This window comes from Hakea prostrata, chromosome 5, assembly GCF_041222555.1.
Source record: "Hakea prostrata isolate BN-2017 chromosome 5, UWA_Hpros_2, whole genome shotgun sequence".
Lineage (NCBI taxonomy): Eukaryota > Viridiplantae > Streptophyta > Magnoliopsida > Proteales > Proteaceae > Hakea > Hakea prostrata.
Genome location: NC_142604.1, coordinates 54,990,886 through 55,013,156, shown reverse-complemented (window position 1 = coordinate 55,013,156; position 22,271 = coordinate 54,990,886). Strand labels below are relative to the sequence as shown.

General features: G+C 37.8%; 1 protein-coding gene across 1 annotated transcript; it reads left to right on the top strand.

Annotated features, from left to right (window-relative positions):
* Nucleotides 1–6,674: 6,674 nt before the first annotated feature.
* LOC149016628 (UPF0481 protein At3g47200-like) lies at nt 6,675–8,231 on the top strand. Its single transcript, XM_089156794.1, has one exon. It carries the CDS (start codon nt 6,675–6,677, stop codon nt 8,229–8,231), a length of 1,557 nt encoding a protein of 518 aa, XP_089012920.1.
* Nucleotides 8,232–22,271: the final 14,040 nt, after the last annotated feature.

Sequence of the window (22,271 nt, the reverse complement as noted above, 5' to 3'; positions counted from 1 at the left end):
CGATTTTTCATGTCAATAGATCCGTTCAAATTCTCAAGTGTGGAAATAGGCCTGATTTGGAGCATGATGGACTAGAGATGCAATTATGGACCAACTCCAGAATATCTTATAAATTAGATTATGAATTTTATTTTTTATTTTTTATTTTTTATTGTAATGGAAGAATGTATGGGGCCTACAAGTAGTCAAAGGCTAGGATTTTCTATTTCTTTTTAAAAGATTTTATTCTTCTAGATTTTATTTATTTCTCTAATTAGTTTTTTTTCTCTCTCTCCACATTTTCTATTTTATTTACTTTCTTATTTCCTTAATAACCAACCCACTTATATTTTTGTTAACAATATATATATATATATATATATATATATATATATATATATATATATATATATATATATATATATATATATATATATATATATATATATATATATATATATTTTTCGATTTTTCTTTCTCTTTCTTCTTCCACTTTTCTCCACCTTAAAATCAAGTTTAATTAATTAATTAATTTATTTAATTCTCCACTTATTCTCTCTCTCTCTCTCTCTCTCTCTCTCTCTCTCTCTCCTATTTCTAAGAATTTGTGCTCCTTTATTTGTTTTTTCTTTTTCTATTTTACTCTTATTATTATTATTATTATTATTATTATTATTATTATTATTATTATTATTATTCTTTTCCTTGTCTATAAATTATTCTCCTTCTTCTATAAATACTACCTCCCTCTTAGGTCTAGTTAACACTTTATTTTTCTCTTTAGTTTACTTTAGTCTTACACTTATTTTCTCTTTAGTTTATTTTAGTCTTGCACCTTCTATTCTCTTTAACTTGCTCTAGGTTTTCTCTAGTTCTTTGATTATTTTGTGGGTTCTAATTTTTTAGATTGAATGTTTAAGATATTGAAGTTGTGTAAGTTATTTTATGCAAGTGTAATTCCTTTAGTTTTATCAATGCAATTTCAAGTTCAAGTTCAAATTCAAGTTTCAAGTTTGAGGATTCACTTTCTCTCTGTGTCTAGCAATTGGAGATCTAAATTATTCTAGATCTGGTTGTTAGGGTTGTTTGAGATTCGAATTGTTTATTCAAGTTTTGTTTGGAAGATGCAAGTAAGTAAGATTCTTCAATAATCTTCTCTCCCCCCCCCCTCCATTCCCGTTTCTATCTACCCTTCCATATTCTTAATTTAAGATTTAAATTTCAGCATTTACTTACTGTTCTCCCTTCCCCTGGGTCCTTGATCAAAGATTCCTACAATCGTGTCTCTCTTTAGTTAAGGTTTCCCTTTTGTTATTATTGCTTTATTTATTGCTTTGTTATTTACTTTCTGTTATTTCCTTTCTGCAATTTCTTTTTCTCTAATATCCTTTCCCCCGATCGGTGGACTGTAAGCTACGGCAAATGGTCCACGGTCAAAGTCATTATTATTATATTCCCTTCCCTCGATCTAGAGCTAACACTCGGATCACTTTCTTTTCCTTTTATTTTTTTTTCTTTCATTGAATAGAAGAGAGAAAGAGATTATCTAGAATATAGAAGAAAACCCAAGCAGACTTGTCACCTTTGAATTTTTTTTTCTTCTTCTTAACGAGTTAATTTGTTGGAATACAGTAGAAGACCCTAGACTAATCACTTTTTTCTTTTCTTTTTTTACCAAAAAAAATAGAAAAAAGACTGTCATATAACGTGTACAAAAATCATAGAGTGATATGCCTTTGCCATGTATCTGAGACCATGGTTGGAGCATTCTATGCCATATTAGTCGTCCGATCAAAGATTTTGTCTAATTAAAAAGGAAAAAAAATTGAGCACCCTTTGTCAGTTGCTATAGCAAAATAGGTCCACCGATCTGGGCTGACTTGGGCTGAGAAGGTACATTGGGTTTCCTCTCACTTTTCAAGTGATTCGATTGTGGGCATGGTGAGGTGCCTCTCGTTCATTGTAACAATCTATTGTGTTTGGCAAGAACGGAATGGCAGGATTTTCAAGAATGAAGTTCATTCCCCCACCCAGGTGTGTGCTCATGTGAAGTGGCTGGTTCAATACAAATTCGATGACCAAAAGTTGCAGGATGAAGACAACGGTGTTAATAGAGAGTTTTTCAGGCGTATTGATATTTCATTTTTCCACAAAAAATTGTCCATTCACCATTGGGGTCGTCCTGTGGAGGGTTGGCTGGTTGTGAACACTGATGGTTAGGTGAAGGGTCATAGAGCAGGATATGATGCCATTGGAAGATTGGTAATGATCAAGTGACGTTTGCCATAGGAGGTGGTGTCGCTGGTGTCGCTGACTACAACATTCTATGATGTGAATGAGGCATCAGGTGTAGTATTCTAGAAGCCAGAAAGCATAACTTTTCAGCTTTGGGAAGTGGTTGCGATTCTTTGAATGTTGTGCAGACCATTCAGAGAGAAGCAACTGCTCCTTGGATCGTTGTTGAACTGATGTAAGAGATTTAGGTGCTCTTAGAAAGGTTACAGGATTGGCAGGTGGTCCATAACCAACCGATGTGAGGATTGATTGGCGTCAATGATGCCGTTGATCGGTGAGCTTAACCTTGATGTTGAGGCTCTCCCTAGTTCATTGCAATCGTTTGTTAGGGAGGAGTGGTTTGGTCATCGTTTTTATTAGAAATTAGCTTGATATAGTCTTTTTCTCTTATTATATTATGTATATCTTGCCGTTGTTTTAAAAATATATCATATCATACTATCATACTATCATACTACTATTATAAAAACATGAACTCAAAAGTCATGGCTACATTTTTACTTCCCAAAATAGCCTCTTTCCCTAACTACATTGATATAATTAATTGTGTCTCAAACTTGTAAATTCTCATTTCATACTTCCAATAATATTATATTAATTACAGTTTTACGTTTTTAATGCAATTTGTGATGTTCAACACATAAAATGCAAAAATCCGTTTGAAAAAAGTTTAACCATTAAATTTTCCAACGCATCAAATTCCTAAGTTTGAATTTCAATCACTTTTATCCATTTTCCAAGACATAAGATTTTTAATTTTTAATCGTTTGAAAAAATCCATTACTCTCTCTCAACTATCTCATGAAACATATTTTGCAAGAAGTTAACTTTATAATTTCTTCTTCTTCTCCCCCCCCCCCCCCCCTTTTTTTCTTCCTTCCTTCGTTTGGCATAATTAACTCACTTATGTTGGCATCTCCAAATATCTTAATGTTTATTGTATGGCTAAGGTGGGTTGATTCACTAGCTCGACATTAATTACTATGTCATGCATGGGCATTTCTAAATTTCAATTTGGCTATTCTAATGCTCCTATCCCCTCATTTTTTGACCAGATTGAGGCCATTGGTAAATGATTACACCATCTCGTGGAAAATTTGTCCATGGATCAGGTTTATGATTACATGTGTTATCTCATCACTGAGTACTCAAAACTGCTAGACTTTAAGCCATCTCCCCCTTCATCATCTCAGGAAGTATGTATGGAATCCTTTTGATTTTCTATGCTATAGAAAAAGAGATGCAATTCCTTAAAAGGTCAACTACCTCTCCTGCTTCCACCCTTCCATGCCCCCTCTAGAATGCTGATTCTAATGTCAATGAGAGATGGGTTAAGCAGCAAAGGAAAATAATTAGTGTGAGGGATAAGGAGAATCTTGACCACTGATATATAGTAAAGTTTGGCGCCAAGATTTTGAAATACAACACACGTGGCTAACTCTCCTTAACCCTAATTTTTGACAAACTTTCTTCTTTCTTTTTTTCTTTCTTTTGGGACGGATTTTTTTTTTTTTTTGGAGAACATAAGCTTTCTATATGGGAAGGAGGGGGTGGTGCCCCTGGATGGGGACCTCCCCGAGGGAAGTTGAGCTTTTAACCACTCTACTAACCCACCATTGACAGACCTTATTTTCTTCAATGATAAAAAAAAGAAGGATTAGAGGTTGCAAATACGTACAAACTTATTTGTTCCTTTTAAGTTGCACCATCATTTTCTGTAGGTCGTCAACAATAAAGATGAGTATGGATGGATTTAGAGCCTTTAACTCTTAGGCTTGCTCTAAAGTGTCATTATCGTTATTATGATTTAGTAGTATTCAGTTAACATTATGCTTATTGTCACTAAAGTTCATAAAGTTGCAATTTATTATTGATACGATACCTTTCTTGTCTTGATAAAAGAAAATTTCCTAAGGCATGTTGGATTTGAAAACATTACTTCAAGGACACCTCCTCTTGCTTTTCCATAGTTGTTCTCCATTCTTGCTTGACAATTTTTGTCTTTCCTAATAGAATTCTTAGCTGTAAATGCAATTTAATACTGATAACACAGATTTCATGTTTTGATAAAGCTTTGCTCTTTTTTTTTCTTCTTTTTTTTTTCGCATGACTTGCTTGAAAATGTTACACAAGACACCTGCTTTTGTTTTTTCATTAGATTATTTCTTGGGTTTTCTTGGGGGAGACAAAGCAAACAGAAAAAGAACAAATTACATGGGCACCTGGAAACTTTAAAGTACTAAATCTACTTTATGCTTTATGTTTGGAAAATATAGATATTTTAAAATTAAATTTTTATTAGACTAATTTCTCGCTAAAAATCATTAAATTACTGTGTATTTTCTCTTAATTTAAAATATCTCTATCAAAATATGAAGGAAAAAAATAAACAGTGATATACTAATTTTTAATAACAAATCGGATTAATGTGTTCAATGAAAATCTAATTTTGAAGTGTTTATATTTTTCAAACATAAAATGGGTATTAGTGCTTTAAAGCTTGCATTTTGGGGTGGCAATGCAATTTGTTCAAAGAAAAAAAAAGTTAGAAGAAGACGATAAACAAAGACATTATAGGTAATTAGGTATTGCTTTTGCATCCTAGCACATTCTATCGACCTGCTCTGATATAATAAATAAAAGAGTTTTTTGCATGGTGTCTCTTTAAGTCGGGTCCAAATTCGTAAGTGCCCTCTTAAGGGAGATATATTTTCACGGTGCTCCCTTTGCATAAAATGAAATATTCCAAGTTACCTCCTTAACGGTCAAGCATTTTTATCGTTAAGTTTGACTTGTAAAATGTCCAATATATTCTTAGTACTGTGTAAAGACGAAACTACCTTTTCAGTCACTTAAATAACCCAATCATAGGTGGGTGAAGGAATTCTCTCTTCAGCCATAAAACCCCACATCTCTGGCAACCACCAGGTCCACCACTACTCTCCTGCCACCAAGAACAACCCTTATGAAAGAAGATTTTGCCATAAACGAACGGACAGACACTGATTAAACGGTGGGAGATGAAAATAGAATGAAGCAATTAGGGCTTCTTACCCCCACCGAACGGGGAGAGACTCGTGTAGTTCCCAATACTCTTTGGGGCGAAAAACATTAACGCAAGGATAGACACGGGCTTTAGACATGACGCGGCCCGACTCGTTGATCTTATCGACACGATTGTTGTTGTAGTTTGTGTTCACTCATAAACCAATTGGGCCTCTAATTTGCCTGGCTAGAAAGGTAAGCAAATGGGGGAAATTTGAGGAAGCCGAATACTCTAAATAAAATTAAAATAATATAATGAATATTATCACATTATATACAATCAGACTAATATATATGTTTCTTCTTCTTTTTTTTTTTGAGGGTTATAAAACGGGGTCAAAAGACCCATAAAAAACAAAACAAATCAAACTAGAGCACAACTCTTTAGACAATCCTCTCTAAGGATGTCTGTCATTTCCTCCGGGGGATCATTGAAAAAGACCAGATCATCTCTTCCAATTAGCCAACTCTTAGACAACCAATCAGCAGCTTTGTTATTTTGATGCCTCACATGACTAAATCTAACATGGCCTCGAGACAAATATAGGCTCCGAATTTCAGCAACTAATTTTCCCATCGATCCTTGCTCGTTAACTTCTGGGTCTAGTAACCTTATGGCCTTCAGCGAGTCTAATTCTAATTGGAGTGGCCATGCTCCCATATCCAACGCTACCTTTACCCCTTCTTTAATTGCGCGCATTTCCGCCTCTACTACATGACATAGAGGAATCTTGATAGCAAATCCTCATCTGAGGACATTCTCTGCGAAATACTCTATCACCAAGGTTTGTTTCTACAATATTTTATGAGGTTTCGTTATTCAAAATTAAAAAGGTACCATGGACAAATGGTAGAGCCCATTTGTTGATGTTCCTAGTAATAAATTATTTTTGTATTCATACAAATTATCATGCAAGTAAGGAATCATATCAAATAAATAAACATACCATCATGCTACCCGCCCCGCTTGGGCACTATGACAGATCTATTGGGCGGGTCCAGGGTTTATAAATAGATTATGACCACAGAAAGATTTAGATTTGTAGTGGCTGGAAGGAAACCGAATCATTATTTGGCTCGATAGTAACTACAGACACTCTGGGCCGGTGTGAATCCATGGTTCTTTGCGACTAGAAGAACTACTGATAGCATCTTCAACTCGTTCTCGTGAGTGGCGCCGGTGGTACGATCTTCGTTAAATATGCAAGAAATAGAAAGAGGTACAAGGAATCTCATCTTCTCGATAAAAATGATATTTTCAGTTATCTTCGTGTTTATGCGCTTCTGAATTTTTTTTTTCTTCCCGTTTGATAGCAGAGCATACACAACTGGATATGGAGACGACGAGTTGTTCTATGATTCGTGTTCATAAGGCGCAATTTAATCCTATCCCTCCAACTCAGCGGCTTCAGCGGCCGAGGCTGAGGCCGAGTTCAGTTCAGCGGCCGAAGCCGAGTTGTCATGATGGAAAGCCTGTTGAGCCACGCGAGTTCTCTAGGTCGCCTGCTCCGAGTTCTTGTATTTATATGGTGGACAACAGAATTCGCGACCTGAAACCAGATGCCTACACGCCTGATACCGTCTCTATCGGCCCTTATCACCGTTACAGCCAAAACCGGCAAATGCAAAACATGGAAGACCTTAAAAAACGATACGTGGATGCACTGCTTGTTCGAACAAGAATCAGTCGAGACGATTACAAGGAAGCAATAAAGGCGATAAAACCTGATCCCCGTGAGTGTTACTTTGACAGATTCCACTTCCCTCGCGAAGAAGAATTCCTAGAAGTGATGCTCGTTGATGGCTTGTTCATCATTGAGTTATTTCGCAAGTATGCAAAAGCAATACCAGTCCGTGATGCAGAACAAAGTGGTGCTGAGGTCGACAAAAACGTGGTGTTGAGTTGGATGAAGAACGTGTCGAGGTGGATGCAAATGAAGAAGGACGCAGACGAAAAAAGTGCTGTTGAGGTGGCCACAATAAGTGTTGTTGATGCTGAGGTGGTCGCAGACGCAGTCGAACAAAGTGCTGTTGTGGTGGCCGCAGACGATCCCATATTCTATTCGGATTTGAAGCGAACAAGGGTTATTCGTGACTTGGCATTGCTTGAAAACCAAATACCCATGTCAGTTCTTCAAGCCTTATTCGAAAAGAGTCAAAATGGTGACTCCAATCAACTCTCACTCGTCGAATTAGCCCTCCATTTCTTTGACCCATTGATACCTGGTGCCAAGGACAAGTACACTTCTTCAGAGGAACAAGAACACAAACATTTACTGGATCTGTTAAGTTTCACCCTTGAGGCTCGGCTTCCACTACAGAAGAAGCTACAGTCAACTTCAACACCAGAATCTCTACCATGCGTGACGGAGCTCCGGCATTCCGGTGTTCAGTTCAAAAGAAGCGGCAACAAAAATGCTAGCTTGATGGATCTAAACTTCCACAAAAATGGAGTATTTGAAATCCCTCCAATATATGTAAGTGACTTCACGGATCCCTTCTTCCGTAATCTTATTGCTTACGAGCAACATCATTATGAAAGTAGCCACCTTATGACATCGTATGCTGTCTTGATGGATTACCTTATCAACTCTGCTACTGATGTTGCAACTCTCCGTGATTGTGGGATTATTTCAAATCACCTGGGTGACAACAAGAAGGTCGCTTCACTCTTTAACAATCTCGGTTCTGAAATTTGCAGTAGTAATTTCATTTATGGTGAGCTTTGCAATGATGTCCGTAGTTATTACAAGTTTTTCTGGAATGAATGGAAAGCAAGTTTACAACGGGATTTTTGCAACAGCCCATGGACGATCATTCCAGTGGTAGCAGCAATTATATTACTACTTCTTTCTGTCTGGAGTGCCTTATTTTCTGCCTTTCCAGTCTTCAATGTTAGTTTCAGACATTAAATCTTTGATATTCATCACCTCTTTTTTTTTCTTCCAAGCTAGCTAACCAGTGTGCAGTTTTTCTGATATTCATCACCCTTTTTTTCTTTTTTTATTATTACAAGCTAGGAGCTAGCCATCAGTGTGCTGTTTTTCAGTTTGTAATCAAGCGAGCCGATAGTCTAGCTAGTTGGGCGTTGCCTTTGAGAGGTTCGATAACCTTCCCAATTCCATTCGGTGGTGGTGAATCTATGTAATTGTGACTTCACTTTACGAATAAATTTGCTTATTACCCAAAAAAAAAAAAAAAAAAAAGTTTTGTGGTATGTGTGAGTATGAGTGTGAGCAGAATATTTTGTTGCATTTGTAATATCTCTCAACTTTGCAAGTTATTAAGATCCATTGTATTGTTTCATTGGTTGAGATTGCATATGTTGTCATTGTTGGCAACTAAAATACAATTTGTTTTAAGAGTACATGACTTGTACTGAAGTGAAGCTCCCATAGAAGACTTTGGGCATTTGTTATATATTTTAGAAGGTGATTAACATTATTACAACAGTTTTGAGTGTTTGTGAGAAGATTTAAGTGTTTTGGGTGAAGCAAAGATTACTTAGAATAGTGGATTTCACAGGTCACTGCACAAGGGTCACATTGGATGAATTTTTGAGTAGTCATCCAGTTGTTTTATGGGTTCGACTTAAACTAAAGAAACTTAGTTCATGAAGTTTTCTTTCCAACACACTTTTCGGATTGTGATTTGATAACAACAAGGGAGTTATGAGATTTCTCATGAGAGTGTGCGATATGGAAGCAAATCTGGGCATTGTAGAAGATATATCAAATTTGGCTACTGTGATGTAATCTACTCTCAGGGGTTCGAAAATAATTTTTAAGAGTTCGGGGGTCTTTGTGAAATAAGTTTTACATCTCAAGGAAGAAAGTGTAATTTTGAAAGATTGAATGATACAATCTAATGGTCATTAGAAGGACGTGGATGAAGATCCAATTTTGAGGGTCGAGATTGATGCGCTTGGTTTTCAAGTGCCCAAGACGGAAAAGATTCCATCGCATGCCTTTTGATTGGTCGGGAGCATGATAATATGGTGCACTGCAAAGTATAATGATCAACATGATCCTGTGTATCACAGCTTAAAGGTAAGATTAGAAAAGAAATCATTTGAAATAATCTGGTGAAGGGTACTCTAATCTTAAATCACTTAAAGGATTTGATGGCCCAGATCTCACCCGCATTTTTAAAGTGGATAACTAACGACTGTGGGATTAGATTCTCTTTGGGACTTATCTAGAAGATGAAATCCAATGGTTCCTGTGCATCAACGTTCATTCTCTTTAAAAGCTCGAATTTGAGCGAAACAGAAGTAGGTTTTTTGAGTTTTTTGGCTTGTGGAGACTAAGAAAAACGTGGAGGAGAAGCCAAAAAGCAATATGGGTATGGAGAACAAGCTTGGATGCGTATTTTGGTGAAAACGTTGAAGAAGAAGGTGAGTAATATATTATAGTCTCCCTTAATTTGAAAAGTTTCACCTTTCATGTAGTTGCTTGTTAAGGTTGAGTTGTTTGAGGTTGGAGCCTTATGCTTTTGTGGGTGTAAGAGTTAATACTGGAGTGACTGCTTTATGTTTTGAATTAATTAAGAGTGAGTGCTCTTTGATCATTGTGGTGAAAAGTTTCAACTTTCAAGTAGTTGCTTGTTAGGGTTGAGTTGTTTGAGGTTGTAGCCTTATACTTTTGTGGGTGCAAGAGTTAATACTAGAGTGGGTGTTTGATATTTTGAATTAATTGAAAGTGGGAGCTCTCTGATCATTGTAGTGATCAAAATTGTCGTTGGAAAGTATTGAGTAAATACGAAGCTCTATTTAGGGCATTACTTCGTGGATGTAGGCAATTTGGCTAAACCACGCAAATTGGATGTCTTGCGTTTCTAGTTTATTTTTCATTGCATATATTGGAGTGCTTTGATTGCAGAGTGGTGGTGCACTGTCTGGTAGACCTAGCCACATTATGGTGTGTGGTAAACGTGCCATTGTGTAATTGATAATTACAGGATTATCTTGACCAACCTTGTCTTGAATTTAAAGAAGCGTCACATCAAAGAGAATTTTAGAAGACACTGATTCACCCCCCCCTCTTAGTTTCAACCTGGGAATAACACTTTGGATCCTGAGATTCCATACTATTGACATCCTTTTTATATTTCTTTTGGATAAATAAAATAGGAAAAGAGAATGTATGAGGAAGGAAGAGGAAAGAAAGTGGGAAGGGAGAGACTACAAGGTACTTCTCGATAAAAAAGAATAACCAAGACCCTAGGAGACAACAATAGTCTGTTCCTTGGAGTATCCAAATTTGGGGGGGGGGGGAGGGGTTTAGGAAGAGACTGTAGTTTAGGAGGAACATTAAAGTAGATTGCTCTCCAAATCAAGTCAAGAGATTTGAAATTGGAGGTCCATCTTCTCAAGGCAATGAATATGAACTTGCTTACCCTCTCACAGATAGAAGTATTTGCAAATTAAGGGGCTAAAAAGTCAAACCCAATCCAAAGAGAAACCGAAGGAGTGTTTGGAGCTAAGCAAGAGAAGGGACAGAGGAAGAGGAGGTAGTCAACCCTTTGGAATTTTTTTGTTACATTTCTTTTGTGTTTCAAATTATATAAATGATGACTCTACTGTAACCGTGACAGATTTTTAAAGGACTTAGATCTATTACAAGGCGACAAAAACATTGGCCAAGCAACAGGGTAGTGTTGAGATCCAAATAGATGAGACTCAAGTAGGGATTAATATCAAATTAGAATCATGAAGATCAACTTTGGAATCAAGAGGCTTTAAACTAAGTAGAACAAAGACAGAATATCTAGTTTGTCACTTTAGTCATGATCGGGCAGACGATGAGGTGGTGATTCTTGACAATAAGGAGATTCCTCAAAGTGATTGTTTTAGGTACCTAGGTTCAGTCATAAATAAAAGAGGTGATATAGAGGATGATGTTTCTCAAAGAATCAAAATAGGGTGCATGAAGTGGAAAGGTGCGTCCGAGATCTTGTGTGATTGACGTATTCCATTAAAGTTTAAAGGAAAATTTTATAGGTCTGTTGTTTGACCAACTATGATGTACGGTGCAAAATGTTGGCATGTTAAAAGGAATCATATAAATGATCTTAGTGTAGCAGAAATGAGGATGCTAAAATGGATGAGTGGCAAAACTAGGAAGATAAGATAAGGAATGATCATATTAGAGTTTGTTTGGGAGTTGCTCCCATAAGTGATAAGCTTTAAGAAAGTTGTTTGAGGTGGTACGACCATGTTCAACGGAGACCTATAAATGCCCATGTACAAAGAAGTGATATAATCCAGATTGAAGGGACTATAAGGGCTAAGGGGTAGACCTAAGATAACCTTAAGAGAAGTGGTGAGAAAGGATTTGCATAGTTTATGCCTTGTATCTAGCATGACCTCAAACAGAATTGATTGGAAGACAAGAATCCATGAAGCCGACCCCATTTCTTTTGGACAAGACTTATTGTTGTTGTTGTTGTTGTTGTTATTGCAAACAAAACCCTAAAATAGGAAAAGAGAATGTAGGAGGGAGGAAGAGAAAAGAAAGTGGGGAGGGAGAGACTACAAGCTACTACAGGGTAAAAAAGAATAATCAAGACCCCAGGAGACAACAATAGTTTGTTCCTTGGAATATCCAAACTTGAGGACGTGGGAATTTGGGGAAGAAACTATTATAGTAGAAACATCAAAGCAGATTTCTCTCCAAATCAAGTCAAGAGATTCTAAACTAGAGGTCCATCTTTCAAGGCATTGAATACCAATTTGCTTGGTTTACGAAAAAAAAAAAAGAGAATACCTTCCCAATCCTAAGAGAAACCAAATGAGTGTTTGGAGCGAGGCGAATTGTGATAATGGCTGTAGCCCATAATGAGCAAGAGAAGGGAAGAAGAAGAAGAGGTGCTCAATCCTTTGGGATTTATTCTATTGCATTTCTTCCGTGCTTCAAATTATATAAATGATAACTCTACTGTATTTATAAAATTCCCAGATTGCCCTCCTCTACCTCAAAGCTAATCTAACTTCCATAGACAGAGAAAGGGGGGGGGGGGGGGTTCGCATCTTTTGTAATTCATTTCTTGCAATTTCTTATAATACATTGCTAGGATTGTCTCTGAAATTGATCTTTTTTTATATTTTTTTATTACTGTCCAAAATTACTCCTCCAAATTCTCCCATAGTAATTTTAATCGTGACTGTTGGACAAATATATGCTAGTGCCACAATCTTAGCAATGTATTATATGGAATTATAGGAAAATGAATCACTCATGATCTAGATATGAATGAAGAACAACCATGACCAATTTTTAAAGGACTTGGATCTGTTACAATGCAACAAAATCATTGGCCAAGCAACGAGGAAAGGAGGAAAAACAAGAGGGTGAAGATAGGCAGGTGCTACTTTCCTAGGCCAACCTGGTACAACTTGAAGCCCTACCCTAATCTCTTAACAAGAACTTAATGCAACTTTCCAGTCATGAGAATCATAGAGTATACCTTTGAATGTAAAAGCACATGATAGTCTCTTAAAAATTCTTTCTCGTAGCAAATGGTGCTGCTAAAAATAATGCGGGGAGATGATGATGGTTTTTTTTTTTTCTATTGATGATAAAACTGAAAATTTGATGGGCAAGTAATTGACAAAATACACACTTATTGGAATTGGTTGCCTTCTTGAAGAGAGTTAGGATCTCCCCAGGAAACAGGGTAGAGAGAATAAAGGAGAGGAGAAATACGAAACCTAATCCTGAGGATGCTCCAGAATCTTTTCAATTGCTCGTTCGAGAACTACGATCTTTGGCTCTAGAATTGAATCATTTCCTTGTATTTGAAAAGAACTTCCGGATTAATAGGAAGGAAGCTTGATCAGAATGAATCCTAATTTTTCTTCTATGATCGACCAGTATAAACATCAACAACTTCGAATTGGATCGGTTTCTCCTCAACAAATAAGTGCTTGGGCGAATAAAATCCTACCTAATGGAAAAATAGTTGGAGAGGTGACAAAACCCTATACTTTTCATTACAAAACCAATAAACCGGAAAAGGAGGGATTGTTTTGTGAAAGAATTTTTGGGCGTATCAAAAGTGGAATTTGTGCTTGTGGAAATTATTGAGTAATCGGAGATGAAAACGAAGACCCGACTTTTTGTGAACAATGTGGAGTCGAGTATGCCAGATGAGGTGGTAGTGTTGTGTTTCGTTGGTTCGGTGCAAGTGCTGGAGCCAGAACCCTTAGGCTGCATTTGTTTGCAAAGGTGGGATGGAAGAAAAGGGGTGAAAAAAAAATCAAGATCATGAGCTTAATAAAGCAGGCTGTGTGGGGTTGCTCGAGTTTTTATAGGTGAATTACTATTCTGCACCACAAAATTCTGTAGAGATCAACTGGCACTTAAAACTGAAGTATTGGCTGTAAGAAAAGCTATTACTGGTTAAGCAGCAATATTTGGCTCACATTGTTGAGAGTGACAACTTGTATGTCTCAGCCTCTATGATAAACATCTACAGGCGGCATGGAAGATAGCAGCAACTATTCAAGATTCAAGACATCTAACGCATAAATTCTCCTTTATTTGAGTGCAACATACATTGAGAGAAGCCAATATCTTAGCAGACTCACTAGTAGGACATGTTGCCAAGCATTCTACATCATTCTTTAGTTTGACCTCCCCCCCCACCAACCCCTCTTTCTGTGTTGATCAATGTTGATTGACAATGTTCAGTAGTTCTCTTCATTTTAAATTTAAATAAGTTCATTTTCTTACCAAAATAGAAGAAAAAAAATCTTACGTAAAATCACAATTGTTTTCTTTATTGAAAATGACTTGGGTCAATTTGATGGATTCAAATGCAAATTAGACAACTCATGCATTTGGGTTTGTGGTTGTGCTTGGGGAGTTGTAGTTACTCATTATTGAGGATTGGGTGACTATGGTCGCTGGTTCATGATACCAGAATCCAATCCAAGTTTTTGAATCGGAAATTGATGGACAATGAAAGTGTCTCGTGCATTGCTTTGATGTTGAATGCGTAATAAATCTAGTGTCGTTGCAACTGTTTTTCAGAATCTAGTGGTGACTTATCTAGCTTACAAGCTAGAGTTTTAGTGCTACACAAACTCTCTCGGACTGTAGGAGATGGACCACAATGACGATGAAGTTTGTTAGTCATCTTATCAATTATTTTGAATTTGAGTTTAATTCTATTACAGTTTATTTGTATTATTATCTTCTTTTCTTCTTGACATTGTAATCTCTATGGACCTCTTCAGAGAAAATATTGATTTGCTTAAGACCTTTTACTATTTTCTGGATGGATGCTTTTATATGGAAACTACATACAAGCCTCTCTCTTCCTCTTCTTTTTTTTTTTTTTTTTTGGCAACTATATCTGGGAACTTGACTAGTTGACTGTCTCGTATGAGCTGTTTTGCTCATTGGGTATGCCGTTCTTTGTTACTTAGTCATTTTGGTGTGTGCTTGGGTAAAGGTTAATATCAAATAAACTTTCTATTAATTGCGGATTTACATTTTTTTAAAATTGGTTTTAGGATTTGTCTTTATCAGGCCGGTACCGTGTGTTGGTGATATATCGCCGACACACAGCGAAAAATCGCCCTGTCGCTTGGAGCGACATGAAACACCCAGTGAAATGAAACCAACCATAAGTCGGTGATATATCGCCGACGATCGAAGTCGGCGATATTTCGCCGACGATTGAATAGTCGAGCGATCACAGATCACCACCATTCCTCCGGCTGCGGCATAAACTTCCAAGAGAGAGAGAGAGAGAGAGAGAGAGAGAGAGAGATTTGTTTCCTCTCTCTTTCTTCAGATTTGAGGGAAAATATCATAACAGAAAAACAAGAGTCTGATCCAAGCTTTTGTTTTGGATTTTTTGATCCGAAAAGCATCGACGATGGTGAAATCGTGAAATTTATTTGGATCTTTCTGTTTTTTACTGAACTTTCTCTCTTATCCAGAGTTATCTCCAGTTCTCAAGCCGAGGAATTGAGGAGATCGAGTGCTGACGGAGAGTATCCCTAGGAAGGAGAGAAAGTTGCAGAGAAACCATAGAAGACGGTTTTCTAAATTTAGCATTTAGGTTTAAAAAAATCGGGCAACATGTCACCTATGTCAACCGTGTCGCTAGGGTTCGACACGGCGACATGGGTTGACATGTCGGACCGTGGTCTTTATATTCCTTAAGTAGCAGCTAACTCTCTATTATGTTCTATTAGTGTTGATGGATTATCTTTTGCCATGGAAGGTTCTTTTGACCTAAAACTAAACAATGTATTTTGTGATTTTGCTTGAAAGCAGTGTTGCTCGTAGCAGTCAAAGGCCCAGATTCATTTTGCAGTCTAGAGCAAATCTGGACCGTTGAGTGAAATGTTCATTCAACGGTCTAGATTTGCTCTAGACCCCAAAATGTATCTGGACCAGGCGAGATGCTAGGAGTGGCACTGCTCCCAAGCACGATCCTGTATTTTGTCTATTAAAAATAGGATTATGATGACGCTTACAATGGCGAATTGAGTAGTCATATAAATTAAGAAGGTATCATGGACAACTAGTTGGCCCGTGTGCTGATTTGCCTTGCAAGGATCTGCTACGTTATAAATTATCTTCTTTTTCTTAATACAAAATTATCAAATACCTAAAACGAGTTAAATAAACATACAATGCAAGGCACTACTAGTGCAGATCTTTGCACACAACTACCCGCTTTTCCATCTCCCACCCTCATAGTTGGGCCAGCCTAGATGGAGAAAATGTAGACTTAGACACTTACAGACAGATTTGTAGTCACTAGAGACCAATGACAATATTGAAAATCATCCAGTTTACACGTACCTTAACTAATCCTCAGGGGAGATTTGTATAATTAATATAGGCAAGGCTTTGCCCTTGGCCCCAAAGAGATTCGAACTCTGACCTCCTATGTGTGTGCACACATACAATTTGTAACGTCTCAACTTCGAAAGTTATCAGGATCTATAGGATTTTTGTAAGGATCAAACTCAATTTAATAAGAAGTAATGATCAATTTATATACATACCCACTGAGATTTCACGCTATTATGTTTGTTTGGACCCCTTGGAATTGTTTTTTTATTTTTAAAAGAATTAAATAATCATTAACCAAATTAAGCCTCAAAAGGAGAAAAAAATGTACAAAGTTTGGGAAATTAAATGAAAGGGGGTTGGCGATTGTAAGCAACATCTATCATACTAATGTATTTGTGACGGACCTTTTTTTTTTGGGGTGGGGGGGAGAACATAAGCTTTCTATATGGGGAGGAGGGGGTTCTGCCGGATGGGGACCTCCCCAAGAGAGGTTGAGCTTTTAACTGCTCTACCAACCCACCATTGGCAAACCTTATTATTTTCTTCAATGATACAGAAAAGAGTTGATTAGAGGTTGCAAATGGGTACAAACTTATTTGTTCCTTTCAAGTTGCACCATTATCTTCCATAGGTCAACAATAAAGATGAGAACTGATGGATTGAGAGCCTTTAACTCTTAGGCTTGCCCTAAAGTGTCCTTATCGTCATTATGATTTAGTAGTATTCAATTAATATTATGCTTATTGTCACTAATGCTCATCATAAAGTTGCAATGTATTGTTGATACGATTTCTTTCTTGGCTTGATAAAAAAAAATATTTCGTAAGGCATGTTGGATTGATAAAGTTACTTCATGGACTACCTCCTCTTGCTTTTCCATAGTTGTTCTACATTCTTCCCTGACATTTTTCGTCTTTCCTAATAGAATTCTTAGCTGGAAATGCAATGTATTACTGATATCACAGATTTCGTGTTTTGATAAAGATTTTATTTTTTTGCACGGCTTGCTTGAAAATGTTACACAAGACACCTACTTTTGCTTTTCCATTAGATTATTTCTTGACTTTGTTTCCAAAAGAAAAAGAGCAAATTAAATGTAGACATGTTGACTTTAAAGTACTAACTCTACTTTACACTTTATGTTTGAAAAATATAGATATTTTAAAATTAGATTTTCATTGGACACATTAATCCAATTTGTTATTGAAAACCATCAAATCACTATTTATTTTTTTTAATAACAAATCAGATTAATGTGTCCAATGAAAATCTATTTTAAAATGTCTATATTTTCCAAACATAAAGTGGGATCAGTGCTTTAAAGCTTCCATTTTGGAGCGGTAGTGCAATTTGCTCAAAGAAAAAAAAAAAGACCATAAACAAAGACATTAGAGGTAATTAGGTATTGATTTTGCATCCTCGCACATTCTATGGACCTGCTCTAACATAATAAATAAAAGTTTTTTGCATGGCATCTCCTTAAGTCAGACCCAAATTCGTAACTGCCCTCTTAAGGGTGATATATTTCACGGCGCTCCCTTTGCTTAAAGTAAAATATTGATTCCAAGTTACTCCCTTAACGGTCAAGCATTTTGACCATTAAGTTTGACTTGTAAAATATTCAATATACCCTCAATACCATTTAAAGACGAAATTACCATTTCACTCAGTTAAGTGACCCAACCTTAGGTAGGTGAAGGAATTCTCTCTTCATCCATGAACCCCAAATCACCGGCAACCACCACTCCTCCCCTGCCAACAACAACCACCCTTATTAAAGAAAATGTTGTCATAAACAAACGGACAAACATTGATTAAACTAAATGGAAAAATAACTTCATAAACGGTGGGAGATGGAAATAGAATGAGGCAATTAGGGCTTCTTACCCCAACTGAACGATGAGAGACTCGTAGTCCCAATACTTTTTGGGGCGAAGAACATTAATGCTAGGATAAACACGGGCTTTAGACATGACGCGGCAAGACTCGTTGATCTTTAAACTAATTGGGGCTTTAATTCGCCTGGCTAGAAAGGTAAGCAAATGGGGGAAATTTGAGTTGAGTCATGTATGTGAACCAATTTATGGTTCGGGCTGTTTGTATTTATTCTATATGTATTTGAGAAAGGAACAGGTAAACACAAGGGAAAAGCACATTTTAAGTGCTTCATTGTGGTGGATGGACCTTTGCCTCTAATGTCCTAAGAGGGATGTGGGGGTGTTTGAGGGAAGAAAAAATTCTTACTAAAGAAAAAGAAAAGTCATTTCAAAAGGAGAGTCTTTTGACTAGATGATGCTACTCCTCGGGTCGATGAGCATGACTCACCGATGAGGTTTTTTTATGGCTATTGAGATGATGTCCCTACTGGTCTGTGATTGAGCCGGGTGTTGATTATGTTGGTGGTTGTCTCTCCTTGCTTGTCTCGGAGGAGATAGAAATAAATCAACTTGAAATTCTGAGACACATCGGTTGACTGTCACAATTAGTGTGACATGTTATTGCTCATCATCTTACCTCTCTCTCGTGTGAGAGTGTGGAACTTGAGGGTTGGAATGTTGATCGAACTTGAGGAGAACGGGAGTTATTGAGCTACCACATCATCCACTCCAGTTACATTGAACTTTGGACAAGACGTTGAATCAAGTACCGGAACTACTCACTTTACTTCTACTTGGGGGAGTAGGTACTAGATGAGATCTTGAGTGTTCGGAGGTCACCTCATATTAACTGGTCTTGGATACTCAGGGGAATGTTCAAATGTAAATAAGACCAATGGAAATAGAAATACAACAAATCCAATGAGTCTTGATGAGGAGCACCAAAAGATCCATATATTGGGAAGACCAAACCAAAGATGAGTAAAGAGGCCATCTGAGCTTATCATAAAACATTTAATGGTCAAGGCTTTAATGGGTATTGTTATGGATGCAACAACTTTGGACATAAAGTGGCAACTGTAGAGACAAAACAAGGTTGTGGCATTCAACAACATACGATTTGCTCCATTGGATAAGGTTAAAATAGATGCTTCGGTGTTTCAGTTGGGACATATTGCAAGGTATTGTTGGCTGCTCTTCCTTCACGAGGAGATAACCTTCCTGCTGCTCGCATGCACAAACAATTCAAAGAATCGAGGAACCTATTGATGTATCGAGTGCGGTTTGGGTTGAGAGGACAAAAAGGAATGTAATTCCTTGGTAGTTCAACGGCTTTCGGCTCATGTAGCGAGACACCTTGGATTCTTGTAGTGGGTGTTCCCACATATGCGTGACAAGAATAGGTTCTCAAGCCTTGATGTAGTGGAAGGTGGTTCGGAGATTTGGCAACAATGATGGGGCCAAGATTGAAGGTAGAGGCTCGGTTGCTGGATGAAGGAAAGTTAAAATCCAACAATGTTCTATATGTGAGTGGGCTCAAACACAATCTTCTTAGTGTGAGCCAAATCTGTGATGGCCGATATGAAGTTCTTTTCACTAAAGAAGGTTGTGAAATCAAGAAGCCAAAAAGTGGCAAAGCGTGGCTTTAGGAACCGAACAACCGAAACTTATATGTCTTATCAAACACTAGTGAAGACAGGTGCATGGTGAGTGAAGAGGATGAAAGCTTGTTATTGGCATTGTAAGAAGCAAGATTCTATATCTTTGTCTACAGCGAAGCTGAATATATAGCAGCTGCAACCAGCTGTACTCAAGTGATTTGGATGAAGAGACAAATTTCTGATTTTGCATCAAATGTGATAAAGCTATAGCTATCAAGTGTGATAACATGAGTGCTATCAATATCTCCAAGAATCCAAGTGCAACATTCTAGGACCAAGCATATTGATATAAGATATCACTTTTTGAAAGAAAAAGTGATAACAGGTGAAGTGAGCTTGGAGTTTGTTCCCACAGAAAATCAAGTGGCTGATATCTTCACAAAACCTTGTCCAAACACGGTTTTGAGAGAATAAGAGTAAAGCTTGGGGTTGTGGCTCCAAGGGGAGTAAGTGAGAAAATACATAGAACATCATCTCTCCATAGGATAGGAAGGTGCGGTGGGCACTCCTATGGAATAGTCTATGTAGGGGAGCTCTATGGTGGGGAGCCAGCACCCTTTGTACTTGTTGTCAAAGGGGGAGAGAAAAGAGAAGGAGGTTGAGTTGCCAACAATCCCAAAGGGGGAGATTGTTGTTCCATTGGCCTAATGAAGGTGTTGTCTTGTTGGATACTTGTGGGTTTTGTATGATCCACACACAAAGGTTCAGAGAAAGAATCCAATTCAAATAAAAAACTCAAGAATCCCTTTTGAGGGTCTCTGTCCAGTTTTGATCAACCTCTTCATCGGATGGTCATCCAGTGTTCGATTGAGTCTTTTTGGATGAGAGCTTCCCTTCTTGATCTTCAAATCCAACGGTGGGATTGTTCTTGGAGATCTCTAAATTAGTCCGATTGGTACGTCAAAACACTCCTTGTTTAGTCGATATGAACTCGGTTTGATTCAAACTCTAAGTCCAGTTTTGATCAACCTCTTCATCGGATGGTCATCCAGTGTCCGATTGAGCCGATTTTGGAGGAGAGCTTCACGACTTCTTGATCTTCAAATCCAACGGTGGGATTGTTCATTGGAGATCTCGAGTTAGTCCGATTTATACGTTAAAACACTCCTTGTTTGTCGGTGGAACTCAGTTTGATTCAAACTCCGAGTTAAATTAATCTATAAAGGAGAGCAAACTCAGCGAAACGGAGGACGTTTTGAGGGCTTGGGAATAGCTGGAGGTCGAACCGGCGTTGGTTGGCTTGGAGATCTGAAGCTTGGGAATAAGAAGTCTTTTGTTTTTTAACAAGAAAGAAAGTGAAGAGAAAAAGAGCGGAGAAGAGGAACATGGTTGTATGGCTTTTTAGAGAGAACTGAAAGATTGAAAGAAGAAAAGGGTTGGAGAAAAGAGAAACGTATTGTTACCATGCATCTTACACAGTTGGGTAACCCGTATTCACGTGTTGTCTTTTTTTCTGGTTATGTTTGTGATGAGATCTAGCTCATGATGTAATTTGGGAACTTGAATTATTGGTTTACATTGTGACCTGCGTTGCTTGTCTGGGGTTGGGTTGGTCCCTTGTCGAATTGCATTTTAGATTATACGGGGTTGTGTTCTTCTTGTCTTCTGGTGTATTGATAATATCACCCTGGTGGGTTTTTCGTGGATGTAGCAATTTCCGAACCACGTAACTTTGGTGCATTGCTTTTTTGTTTATTCTATCTTTGTTGCACTTTGGGTGCCTTGATTGCAGTGGTGGTACCTCTAGTGTCCCTTTACCACATTGTAGTGAATTTTTGAACACGATTCACCCCCTCTCGTTCAATCTAGGATCTTCTATCCATTGTTTTCCCTTGCCCGGGGGGTGTCTTCTTCAAATTCACCACATGTGGTGTCTCCCTGCTCGTCCCCCTCGCTCCCTCCTTGTCCATAACACCTCCCGTTCGTGGTTCGCCAAATTCCCTCCCGTTCCCTCCTGTTTCGTTTTACTCTCCTCTTGTTTTTGCTCTTCCGCCCTCCCCCTTAGTCTTCTTCGGCCCCCCCCCCCCTGCCTCCACTTCTGGTCCTGTACCTAATTCAGTTCCCAAATTCTTCTGAGCGATTCTTCTCACTAACTCCTAGAAATAATAAACTACTTGTATCGTTCCTCCTTGTGTGAGATAGTGGTACTTTTTTCTCTTGGGTTATGGGCCCCCCGCTTCCTCACTTTTCAAACATGCTAACAACACCCTTTATCTTTCTTGAAGCAGTACTACAACCTGTTCCCTTCTTTTCTTCTTCTCTTTCTTCTTCCTTCTCTTTCACTTTTTCTTGTTCCGACTTCCTTCCACTTTTATTCCCAGCTTCATCTCCAAAGCCAACCAACATCTTCGGTTCCCTCCCTCTCTTCCCAATCTCCTCCGTCCTTTCTCTCTGCTGGTTTGCTCTCCTTTTTAGATTTTAACTCGGTTTGTCCTCGTTCCTATCCCTTAACGGGTGTTTTGCTACATCGGACTCATAGAGATCTCCATGAACAATCCCACCGTTGTTTGAAGTTCGGTCGTGGCTCTCCTCCAATCGGCTCAATCGACACTTGACCATCCGTGGGTTGATCACTGGACTCGGTTTGTCCTCTT